The following is a 13620-nucleotide window of genomic DNA, read 5'->3' as shown; positions in this document are numbered from 1 at the left end:
ATCATTAGCAACCCACCTCAACAGGAAAAATAAGACATACCTGACTTCTCAGTGGTATGCTGAAATCATGCATCAAAAATGCAGTGCTGAAGTGTCCTGTTTGCTGCTTGTATTTCTCATTTGCATATTTCCATATTCTACTCATACTAGTTAATTGATTAGAAAGTAAATCTAATCTTGCATTGTTCACACCTAGGCATACCAATTTAACTGCCACTTAAAACTCCCTAACATGAGCTTGCTACTTTCTACATATCTCAAGAAAACAACCCTACAAAAAAACCAAGCAAACATTGAAACAAAACACAAAAAAACCCAGACCACCCACAAAGAAGCTAAAACAACCATTCAAGTTAAACCATAATATTCCTTCATACCATGATCTAGATTTTTCCTTAACCACAGAAGTGGACACTGCCTGCAGCTGCAGCAATGCCAAGTAGTTAATGGGGGCACTTATCCTTTTAGTTAGGGTTTCTGCTTTGTCCATTATTTATCAAAATTGCTACTTCATTCTACTCTAATATAATAAATATTAAATGGTGCTATTTAAAAAAAAATTGAAAGGAGATGGTTAAGCCACACTTTTACCCCGTGCCTGAAAGCAAAAGCCTTCAAGACCACGTAGGATAAGTGCAAGGCCAGGAGTATTGCTGTTAATAACCAAACATCATCCAAGGTTTTTCCTGAAGTAAGAATTTTTAATCAACACAGAGGATTAGCACTGCTTGCAAGCTCACTGAGTCCAACTATATTACCTTCTTGAAAAAATGTGTCAATTTATTCATTCTGTTTTGTATGTGCTTAATATACACCTATTCCCAAGCCCAGCTTTTGATTTTGTAGGCAAATTCTCTGAAAAATCCCAGTCCTGTGAGACTGTAAGTCTCTATCCTCATAGTCTGCCCTCTAATAGGCTTCTCTCTTTTCAACTGGAAATAAAAAGTATAAAATAAATATAGTTCAAAATAATTTTGTATTTCAAAACATTATTCCCAGAAATTAAAAAGTCTTTTTTCCCCTTCCACAATTCACACACTGCACAGGAGTAACAGGAATTTGTCTAATGAAGGAAGCCAAGTGGGAAACTCTTGAATCATCTGGTGTCATGAAACAATGGTCCTTAAGGACAGAAAGGAAGAGGGGAAAAAAGACAAATCCTGGCAGAAATGCATATTTTTTTTTAGTCAAGAGAAACTAGGCAAGTTAGTGCCAGCTAGCAAAATGAAATTTCCCTCCTATCCTCAAGAATTACCATATGCATGTATTTTTGGTAGTGCAACACCAGAAGCGCCTCAATCACATCTTCTAATGTTACAGATTGGTCCAGCCTATCTGCACCCTGAAAAGAAGTCTGATGATCTTTCATGCCCATAATAGGTGTCTAAACCGTTAAATTACTATATCTTTTCTTATCTTGAAAGACACTGCACTTTAGCAGCATGGCGGTTCCATTGTTCTTTACACTAAGTCGGGCCCCTGAACAATACTGACAGCTGCTATCAAACTGTGCCGTGCTCACCCTCAGTGCAGCTGCCGCTTGTAGGAACAGACAGGCTTCTGATGTGTCCTCCCCTCTGGGGAAAGGGCTTGACACCCTGAGTGCTCAGTGAGGGGGAGCAAAGGTCCACTGAATTGTCAGCCTGATTTTATGCTATTCAGATTTTCCAGGGCATACACCGTCCCTTTCAAACAAAACCAAGCATATGTCAGAGCATGAAACCTATTGTGCGGCACAAGGTAACTATTGATTAATAAGACTGTAAAAGATCACTGGGACATACCTCTAATTTTGGCATTATGTAAATGCATGCATCTACATGGTCAAACAAATGTTGTGCCCAGCATGTTAATTTCCTCACTCACAGTTTTGTATTTGTATGGCTTCATTCAGAAGTTTTTCATGAGACATAGGAAAGTATATCTTCAGCTAAATCTTCAATAATAATAAAACAAAAACTGTAGAGCCTACAATTCCTGCTTCCAAAGAGCTTTCCCTCCCTGCTCACCCAAAACCCTAAAGTTCTTAATTGCATGTGGTACTTGCAGATCCTATGGCTTTTAAGACTGTATTGCACGGACTTTAAAAAGAAGCAGATGACATGCTTGAGACAGCAAAATTTGGTTTGCCTAAGTAGCATTATTTTAAGATGAGAAAGAATCTTTTAAAATATATTTTAGTATGTTTCCTTTTACTGTATAAACACTTCCTTAAAACTAGTTCATAACGAAGCGTTTTCCATTCCATTTTCATTCCTTAGGAAGCCATTTGTTTTAAAAAATGCAAGAAAGTACAGTTCGCTAATCTTTGCTAATCAAATACCACAAATGTACATGTGGTGGTGTATTTCAAAGATCAAATCAGGTATTCATAAACTAATTCATTACACAAGCAAAGCATAGAGGAGATTCTGACAAATACAGATGTAATTGTGTGGGTTTCTAAGATGTGATTAGCAAATCAACTAAGTAACAGTCAAAATTTGATACGAAGGAAAAACAGCACAGATTTGAAGGGGGGGTATGTTTATGCAAAGCTAATCTGTCAAGTGTAATAAAGCAGCTTGAATAAAATTTAAGCTGAAAATCCACTGAAGCTCCCCATTTCAGGGAGGAAAAGCTATTAAAAGGAAATGAAGGTCACCCTCCCAGTTTATTTCACCTAATTGACTGCCAATAGCTTACCACAGGCAAACCGACTGCAGATCTGCAATTGAGAAACTGATGAAAGGAGCATTTTCAAGCTGAGGCTCATTCTTTTAATCCTCCCTCACTCCTATTTTTTTTTTTTTCCATCTCCAGTTGGGATGTAATTTTAAGCACAGATGGATTAACTGGTTCCATTGTCTGTAGACGTCATTGGACTATGGCACTGTTAATCCGTACAGCAGCATGTCTAATTATCATTACAAAGTGTCTGAGGGAACTATAAAGACCAGCAGGGCATCTTCTCACAAGCAATTAACATAAATTGATAAATGAGTAATTTGAATCCGCTCAAGGCGCTCACATATGAATAAAATCAGAAAGGACAGGTTCTTGTTTCGGCTACTTCTTTCACTTAGTCGGAGGGGCAGAAAACATGAGAAATATTCCAGACTTAGTGGCAGGGGAAATGAACTCATACAGTGGAAGGAATGTATGGTTCAAAAAGTTCATTAATACAAAGCAAATGACTTGTGATTGACAACCAGTCACAAGCAAGTAGTATTAACTTTTTTAGCATATTTAAAAGCACATTCTTGGTGAAAGGCTATTAGAACACTGTGTCAGACAATTAATACTACTTCAAAAGCAAGTGAAGTTTTTATTCAGTAGCTTGCTAATTTAAAATTCATGAAAGATTCACAAGAAAGGGAAAGAAAGAAGAATGAATAGTTGTATAAGCTCCAAGAACTCAAGTGTCACAAAAAGCATGAGGAAAAAGTATCTAGCTCAACTGACTTACAATACCCATAAATAAACAAGCAACTCTCCTAAAACTATATTTCTTGCAGAAAAAGTTTTGTTACATGCAGCACTGCTGGACAAAATTATGTTCTGACAAAGTAAACTATTACCTTTATCTTTGCTAAAATCTGTGTGAAGCAAAAACACTTCAGCAATGCTAGGCCTCAAAACAGTGTTACATATCAAAACATTTCAGTTTATCTTAAAAAAAGCAAAGCAGTAAGATATGAAAGCAAGTTATACACACTGTAGGAGGTAGACCTGGAAGGCCACGTACCCCGATGATGGCATTCAATTCAGCCATGGTCACTTGTTTGGCACGTTCTACAGCTTGGGCCACTTGTTGCTGATGCTGTTGAAAGAAGAAAGGGTATAAGAAGGAATTTGAATTAAGGTATTACTACACCATATCAAACCAGGATCACAAATACTTGAATAACCAGTTTGTCTGCAGAAGCTCACACTACATATTGCAAGACATCTCATGCAGATAAAAGATAACAATGCTCTATTTTTCCCCCCTGTTCAAAAGGAAAGAAGAGACCTGAAGGCTGCCAGCTTATCTCTTACCCTACATCCCTTCATTATTAGTTTTCTGGCAAGTGAATAATCATTTTTAATTGAGCTGACAGGATAATAAGGTCAACTTTACATCAATTTCAGTTTTAACATTTATAGACTCTGTGCCCACATAGCAAAACAAACTGAAATTTCAAACAGGGAAAATTGACCACTGAAATCAAGAATTGCAAATACTCTTTGTAAGACCATAAGAGTTTCAAAATAACAAGTTTCAAAATGTAACAGCAACTGCCCACAACATGCTAAAATCATAGTCATTCAGACTAAATGTAGGTTTACAAACTTAAATAGCGTTTTGCAAATGAGCTAAACATGCACCTTTGATATAAACTATGTAGAGAATATAACCATGCTTATTTCATTAGATCTACACTTGACAATGAATATCTAATAAACAAACACCCTGATCAGAAATGAAAGCATTTTCTTGTATTGCTACTATTTTACAGACTCGCACTCTCCTCAGGAAATGAATGAGGCTGAGCCATTGTCACTAGTTTGAACTCAGATTTGTTAGATCAAATTAGCAGGGGGTTTGCACACTTCAGCTGTAACAGATGTTCCTTACACTTGTGTATTGTGATAAAATTAACATCGTAAAACTAGCTAATTTGCAAACAGAAAAACAACATAATTGCACTTTAACAGCTGAACAGTTTTACTTACTTCCTGAGACAAAAATGGGATGACTTGTGCACAAATTGTATTCAATCTCTTCGCGATTTCTGTCTACAGAGGAAAAGTATTTTGATTAAAAACTGCATTTTAGAAAGTTTGACATATATTAACTAGTATATAGGATTATATTCAGACAGTGAAGAAAGTAACAAAAAAATTACCCATTTTCCATAGTACTGCAAATATAAATACTTAGTACATAAGCCCAGACAAAGAAAGAGATTTTGTTAGGACATCTGCCATGTCTAAAGCACCTAATCTGTATACACATTTATGCACAAATCTGGTCCTTGTATATAGTACATCAATAAGCAGAGCATTTTTGAAATCCATTAACTCCAAGATAAAGCCTTTTAAAAGGTAGATTTATTATTACTCAAATTATCAAGCAGCGTAACATGAAGGCAACTGGCTCAGAAGAAAAATGCTTCTCTCATGATCAATTTTGTCTGTCTATTAGAAGGTAAAATGACAAATGTACTATCATGAATACAAGAGAAATACTAAAACAGAAGTGAAGAAGAATGGAGACAAAAAGTACAGACTTCTAAAATACATATTGAAAGAGAATTAAAATAATGCAAACATGGCAAAAAAATCAATCAGAAAATGTGATCATCTGTAACAGCAAATCTGTGAAACCATGAGCAGCCAGAGAACAAGGTTAGGAACCAGTAAAGAATAGAACAATCCTTCAGTGAAATTAACAGAGATTACAGCAGTACAAAGTTTGAGTCCCACTTTTCAACAGCTTTATATATCTTGTACTTCTGTATATCCCATTTTGGCATGTCAACCTAAACACTGAATTCCTGGTGGGGTAAAAGGATCTTTTTTCTCATTACTCAGTGTTATCTGTGTTTACAGACTTTCAGATCTATACATCTGCTCATAATTCAGAACCACTATTATAATTAACTCTCAAGGTACCTATACAATTTCCTCAGTCTTCCTTAAAAACAGCTTTTTCAGTCACTGTAGCACAGTTGCACAAAACCAAAATCAGCAACCAGGCAAGAGCACAGCTTATGTAAAAGACACTTAACAGCTCATGTCAATATCTGTCATACAATTAACCCATGAAGATATTTCTTGGTTAGTTTGGGTTTTTTATGTTTCTAGACAGAAGAAACAAGCGGTCATTACTGTGAATCATTAGGCCTTCTATGAAATAACATGTATTAAAGCTGAACAACAATAAATTCACTTAAGTCAGACTACAACTGTTACTCTCTTCCAAGCCTTTTTGTCTGAACCTTCTTGTAATTCTGAGGTTTTTTAAGAAGACACTTTGATATGTTGATCTTTATACATCAGTCACATAATAATTGGGATACAAAATCCACCCTCTAGTTTTATGTCTCAGGAGACAGGTGATTTGGGATCTAAGTATAATTAGCAAGCTTTAACATCTCCTTTCCAACCTCTGACAGACACAGGGAAAATACATGACAGCATCTAGACCTGTAAAACATCTCAACTCTCTTGACATGAAGCACTCCACCTGACCAAAGCCTGGTATTTGACACACCTACTCTATAAAGTTTTGCAGAAGCTTCCAAAGAAGTTCTGGGATGGTTTTGTCCTAGGATTAAAAGGTTTTCCTTAACTAAGGGCAAGGAAGTGACCATTGCTTTACAGGAAATCTTTACTCCCTGCCACAAGGTGAACATTATTCTCAGCTGAAAGAGCTATTATTTCACAGAGTACCACAATGGTCTTTTCCATTCTGTCTGAGCCACAATCATAAAACATCTATAGTCCCATGTTTAGCTTTTAGTACTAGTACTACATACATAAGAGCAAAGTCAATACTTGGAAGTTACCAGCTGAACTATTACTGGTTATCAGACCTAACTGTTAACCAAATCTGTTGGTATTTCCCTGTTAAAGGAAAAAAAAAACCAAACCAAAACCACACGTACTAATGGGCATTTTTCCACATACTTAATATATCTCTCCAGAAAGCAGGGTACATCAGCTGTGGAAAGTTAGTCTGTTGCATAGCAATCTGTTTGGCTGATGTTTAGCTAAGATGTTTAGGATCCAAGGACTTAATTGCCCCAGACCAATGGGATTAACTTTGTTTTTCAGGCAGGAACAAGTATAAATCATAGCAGGTGACAAGAGGGGATAGAGAAAGAATAAAATAAGAAACACACTTGGTGTCTACTGAGAAGTTCTTTGGCCTGAATTATCTACACAAAAGTCTCCCTATTCTGAGGTAAATATCTTTATTGTTGCTATAAGGAAACAAAATGCAATCCTATTTTCAGCGGAGTCTGTAAAACATGCAAATATCTGAGCTACGCTATAATGACATAGCATACATGACATAAAACAGTGAGACAAAACAATGCAGTATCATGTTAATCAGGTTATAACTGCCTTCCAATGAAGGTCAGCTAGATATTTTCTTTAATTTATTTTCTAAAAATGAGGCAATAATCAACTTACCCCCTTCTCACGGTAATCTTCTGTTAAAATTATTCTGTTAGTACTATCACACCTGATTTAGCATCAGAACAGAAAAAAAAAAAAGTGTTTTCTTCTTGGTTTGTCTTTAAACTGGGCATCATTGCTAACCATATATGAATAGCAACCTTAATTCAGCTACAGTGCTAGATAAACTTAAATGTACATGCCACAAAATAAGTTTATTTTGATATTTCTTGCTGCTGTTACAAGTGCCTGTTAATAAACATCTGCATTGAAACCTGGAATGCCTATTCTATTAACCATAAAAAAGTCTGCTTGCATGTAAAAGGCAGTTTGTCTAAGAGAGTTTTCACAAACATGTTTAAAGTGCTTAAAACTATTTATCTACTATGCAATTTCATGCACCTCCTGTTTGTTGCCCTCTAATACCAAGTAAAAAATATTTTCATTCACAAACACAAAAAAAATTTGTTGTCTATCAAGTTCTGAAAGTTAGGTTTTAATGCACGATTTGTGTGCATTACTATTTTGCTGACCAAGAGTTGCAAGAGGTTGTTTTCAGAATCGAGAAAAAGAGACATTTGTTACTTTTAATGTAAATGCAACAGTTCAACAGACGCAGTACATTTGCTTTTTAAGATGAAATACCCTTGAGCATGCATGTGCACGTGCCTGTGAGTGTATACACATTCATTCTGGAAAGCAAAACCCCTTTCTGAAAGAGTCAAGGACAGTTTCGTTAATCAAGACTAGACATCAGTAACTGGTATCATTAGAGTAAGCCCCCAGACCTGGGGCTCATGAATTTGAAAGTCTTAAAATAAAGGTACTTATCTCCTGTTTTTAGAGGCCTTGGAATATAACATAACTATTACCTAACTGCTAATCTTGAGACATACAGAGAGGTCCTAAGGATGAATAAACAAAGGAAACTTTGCAGAAAGCTGCTCAAACATAGACAAACATGACTAATTGCCCATGTTCTGCGGCTCCTTGGTAAAGCAGGCTACAGAAGTCTGCATCTCTCATGAAAGTCCTCTGAGCTCTATGGCAGCTCTTAGCAAAGCATCTGAAGTGCCCTTAATTGTTTGTGTTCTTAATGCAGAGCCTCTTGAATACATTCATTTTTAATAGAGAACTTGAGTGTGAGGCCCATCAAAGAATAACAAAACTACATCATTCACTGGTTCTTGCTGCTGTAATGATTGTCTTTTGATTTATTTGCAAATTACTAGCTTGTCAGACCCCTCACTGAAGTGCTACCCTCCTTTCTGAAGTATCATTAAAAATTAACATGAAGGAATTCAGCTGCGTTTTGTAAAATTAAGTTGAGCTGATGGATTTTTTCTCTTCACTTGTGTAATTTTTTTTTTGCCTCTGTTCCATTTACTTAAGGACTTAAATGTTTTGACCTAACCATTGCCAAACTCAAGTGTTTGTACTTAAGTTTGTCTTGCTCACTTATTAAAGTGAATTCTTAACCTAAAGACAAAGAACAAAGCAGCCAGACTAGTTTCTGCATATAAAACTCATTTAAATAAGGCATTTTACTAAGGACTTCAGCTTGTTTGTAGAATTGAATTTTTTGTTCATTCTGCATTGTTAGAAAAAAAGTATTGACTTGTTTTCCTTTACAATAGTCTATTCCAGATAATTTTGCATTTTGATAGCCTGTACTTTCCAAAGCTCCACATAAGGTATCACACATAAATCACCACAATTTCTTGAAAACTACAGATTTTTGCAATGAAATTAAAAGAAAGTATAATACAAGTATACAAATTCTATTTCACAGCATAACAAACACCCATGTGTATTTTAGTTCTAATATAAGAAGCCCTGGTTTATGGGAACCAGCAGTGCAACTTCTGAGTGAAGAACAAAGACTTCCTCTGAGGAGAATTTTAATCCCCTTTCAGCTTCAGAGGTTTCAACAGGAGTAATTTTGGGTGTGCTCCAACCAGTCTACCAATACATATCCCAGTGGTAACTTCAGCTATAGCATCCATGGTGATTTAAGACAAAAATTAAATCTTACAACACATTAGTTTAGTGCATCACTTGCACTGCAACAGCTGCTCCGTTATTATTGCTGAGACTCAAAGCTGTCCAGGCTTTATTTTATGAAGCAATGCTTTGCTAAAAATGTCCATTTTATATCAGAAGATTGTTACTGTTTCCTGCACTGAACTTCCAGTATCCCAAAGTTATATCAGATCTGACAGCACTCTATCACCAGTTCTGAAGGATAAATTTATGTATCCTAATTTATTACATTTTTATTTGTGCTATTATTTTGATCCAATTTTGAAAATCAAATTTGTAATAAATTCAGGAAAAAAAACCAGCTTAGGAACAACATGATTAAAAGTAAAGCAAAAAACACCAAAGTTCTGATAATACTAAAGAAGCATGATTCATTCCCTTCAAGCAAAGGAATCAGAGAACCATCCTTTTATGAACAGAAAGGAATATACTGTTAAAAGACATTCACAAAAGCTTTAGTAGGTAATCCTTAAGCACTCTGCCTCTGCTTACTCTTTCAAGACTTAGAAAGCCAAGTACAACACTGAATTCCTCCTGGAAGGACAAAATGGACTTCCTGCCATTTACAGCATGTAACACAGTAATCCACTGGGGAGGAAAGGTCAGTGTTGCACTTTTGGTCATTACTGAATCATTTGAGATTATCTGTGGTAGGGATGAGAAGAAAATCGAAGCCTATGAGAATGCTGCAAATGGCTTGACCTCAGCCCAGTTTTCATCTCCATCTGTCTGTAAGGCATGTGAATAAAAGCCCTCTTTATGGGACACGACCATTTTTTTAACCCCTGCTGTAAGCCAGAACTCATTCAAATACCCAAAGACTTATGAAATGCAGTAATAAACTGGATATTTTAGTCTTGTGCTGAAGTTTAATATTAATTTATTGTTTTAATTTTTCGAGCAGAATCGAATTGAAAACAAGCAGTGCACTTAAATGATAAAGCTTTTATTCTTTTTGTGATCAAGATCTTCAAAAACAACAGAAAGCACACATATTCAGAGAGCAATTACAAAACCAGACATATTTCACTGTGCTTAGCTTTCTGCATGCTTTGTTAATACTTGCTGTAGCAAGACTCTAGCACCTCCAAAAATTTGTTGCTAAGAATTAAGGGGATGAGGGGATGTTAGAGTTATAATTAAATCTCAAAACTTAAACACTCAAAAGCTTCAAATGATTAAGGCTAGCATTCTGTGAACTTTGCTATTCATGAGTTATTGAATCCAGGTTGAGCACAGAGATATGCATATATTATGAATGCCCTTTTATTTAAAATTAATACACTGCATTCCATTTTGGCAATAGCTGCAAAAGAAAAAAAAAATAAATAAAGGCAACATGCCATTTAAAAGTTTAGGCCCCCATAGTATATCAATGTCAAACAACAGCATGTCAACCTAAGATTCAATTCAGGTAAGTGCCACTGCCAAATTTTCTTGTTCCCAGACGTGCTTTAAGATTATTTTATTGCTTAAAATTTAATTTGTTCCAACTTGCGTTTCCATGACAACGTTGGCTAACCCTGCAAATCATTTGGGTAATTGGATATCTTATCTTTCTATTGCTCTCAAATCCAATGATTCTGGAAGAACTGCAGCAGCCAATCAAATTTACAGGCCTCCTGAGTAATAGACTTGCACAAGTAGCCACATCCATCTCCCCTTTACTGCCGTATTAACCAACCTGTGACAAACTGCGGAAGTCAGCCTTCCAACTGTATTTTAAATTATAAACACTGTCATCACTAATACTCTCACCAATAGGAAGGAATGGGAAGGTTTATTCTCAACAGAGAATATTCTCAATAGATTGATATTTCATCTGACAAGAAGCAATGGGTAGCATTCATTTCAGCAACACAAATAATCGCTGTATTTTGGGCGTAATTTAGCATGACATATAATTAATAAATACTATTTTCCTTCTGCCCCACATTTGTACTACTCACTTTAATTGTGAGATCAGTCACCCACAAGATGATTTTAAAATCCCAGAAAACTGGGATAAAAAGTCTTTGGCAATGAAAAAAAACAAAACACAACCATATCACAAGTGAGAGTGGGGAAAGGAAGAAGCAGCAGAAATATTAACAGAATAAAACGTCAAAATTATAAAGCCACAAAATGCTTAGCCATCATAAAGCACAAAATACACAGTTTCCAAAGTAAAATTAGAAGGCTTTAATTCAGTACCTGAACTACTTTTACCTGAATCCTCTTAGATGTTTGTTTAAATTACAGAAAGGTCACACTAATTTCAACATAAGCTACATATGATACACAAGACAACAGTTACACTTGCCAAATATCTACTACAGATTTGGATCTCTTTCAAGTGTAAAGTGACTGGATATATTTCAGATGTCTAATTTCAATGCTTTATAATAATAGAGAGGGGCTGTGTGTAACTCTCAATGAACCACTGTACACAACTGCCCATCCCATTTACAGCTGTAAATCCTGTTGAAACAAAGCCAACTGGCAACAAAGAATCTGTTGTCAGGATGTCGAAGCGCTCCTTTCACATATCTTCACTATGTCAAGACTCTTCTTAAACTTGGCCAAAGAGGGCAGTTACCACATTTCTCCTTTAATCTAACTTCAGCCCATCTTGCTTAAGCACTCACAACTACAAAAGGTGTGTTTATCTAAATTTTAGTTCCATTGTTTAGTTTCCAAGCCTAAACTAACCTTAAATACACATAGAAGTATTTAAATCTGTTAAGTGAGCACACAGCTTTGTTTTACTTTCAAGCTGTTTTCCAGGACACAGAGTTCCCTCTTTTATTTAGATTCCAAGAGATGCTGCGCGAATCAAAGGCTGACTCCAATCCAGAAGAGGTCTTTGCCACCTTTGCCTCCAGGGACACAATTTCTTTGAACCATACTGCAGACATCTAGAGACCTGCCAAACATCTCAACAACCAGCCAGGCAGAAAACATTACTATAATACAAAGTGGGAAAGGGCCAGCTTAGTAGACCACTACATTAGGGAGCTAAATAAACTGTCAGGAGACATCCATCCAGCAGGAGAGCAGCCCAGCTATCAGGAGAACCAAGATGGGAGCAGAGGTTTTGGGGAGAAATATAAGCTATTAATGAGCTCCCCTCTTCTCATCTGACTACACTCAAACTAGTTGTTATAGTGCTCTATGAGCAGCATGGTCTCCAAAATTATCCAGCACATTTTGTAGTATTATCTTTTAGGTCTCTAAGACCTCGATTTACTCTGGACAATTGAGCAACACAGCACTACACAGTATCAAGGAGGAGACAAAGAGAACAGGAAGATAAAAGAGCATAAAAAGTATATCTGTAACTGCTACACTCCTACCAGGAAAGAGCACCAGTGGCTCTTCATTTAGTTTAGGATGTTATTTTAAAACTACTTCCTATTTTGCTATCACTCCCATAAGCCACACTGGAATTTCTGAAAATATCTTTTCAGTACTTGTCACACTGAGCCACTTGACTGGTATAGCAGTAGAAAGTCAAAGCTCTTACACAGCTGGAGAAGTAACTGGAATAACGGCTTCTAAAAAATTAGAGCATAAAGTTCCTCAAACCAAGCACATCCATTTACAGTATGCATGTCAATAACAAAGGTCCCAGTCAGAATTCTGTCCTTATCAACATTCAAGTGAGACTGTAACAGCAGTAGGACTAGAATTTATTTGCTAGAACAAGAAGCATGCCATCTAACCAAAGAGAAATATTAAGAAAAGGGTCTGAATTATTTGGGGGGGGTGAATTAATCACTATGCTACAATCAGACTTCAGAAAAAATACCAAATTAAGCATACCAACTAAGTCACATGTACTACTCTACTTTACGTGTGGTTTCACCATTTTAAAATACTTAGTAGATTCACAGCTCAGTTTCAAAAATCTATCAACTCAGAAAAACAATTTAAACACTTATTCATATCAAAGCTTCAGGTGCCATCAGGTGACTCACTAATGAATAACAAGAGGATTGAGAACTCCTTTGATAGTGACTAGCAGAACAACCTACCACATGGGATTTGTACAGAAGGTGAACATAATGAATATTTTCACTGTTTGTGGAAAAGGGTTTGAAAATCTTTTAGCAAAACTTTGGGAACATGACAGTAAATTCCTTACCCACTTTATTATCTTTTATATATATTCTGTTGCTTACAGAATAGAAACAATAGCAAAAAGACCATCTAAATTGCCTTCTAATTAGAGAAGATTGTATTGGAACTGTCAAAATACAAACAAATTTGATTAAGACTGAAATCACTGCAATTTAGGATTGGGAAAAGAAGGAAATGCAAACGACTAAAACTTCAGAAAAGCACATCCCAACTGGTAAGGTCAACTTTATAGGACTTGCTACTGATGAGGGAGATCAAATGGCATTATGGAGAGACAACATTTTCTTTTTGAAATCATATTAA

General features: G+C 36.0%; 1 protein-coding gene across 4 annotated transcripts in view; it reads right to left on the bottom strand.

Moving 5' to 3' along the window:
- The window catches only part of TLE1 (TLE family member 1, transcriptional corepressor), a 76026-nt gene that overhangs the window by 48095 nt on the left and 14311 nt on the right, over window positions 1–13620 (bottom strand). For 2 of the 4 annotated variants that reach the window (XM_058864938.1, XM_058864939.1), the window contains 2 exons: window positions 4699–4761; window positions 3698–3802 (listed from right to left, as the gene is read on the bottom strand). In XM_058864938.1, coding sequence (XP_058720921.1) covers window positions 3698–3802; window positions 4699–4761 — 168 coding nt within the window. The remainder of the gene's footprint in view (window positions 1–3697; window positions 3803–4698; window positions 4762–13620) is intronic. The other 2 variants (XM_058864941.1, XM_058864940.1) reach the window with 1 other exon arrangement.

Source organism: Poecile atricapillus, chromosome Z (genome assembly GCF_030490865.1).
Source record: "Poecile atricapillus isolate bPoeAtr1 chromosome Z, bPoeAtr1.hap1, whole genome shotgun sequence".
Lineage (NCBI taxonomy): Eukaryota > Metazoa > Chordata > Aves > Passeriformes > Paridae > Poecile > Poecile atricapillus.
Note: the sequence above shows the minus strand (reverse complement) of the source record. Positions and strands in the feature narration are given on the sequence as shown.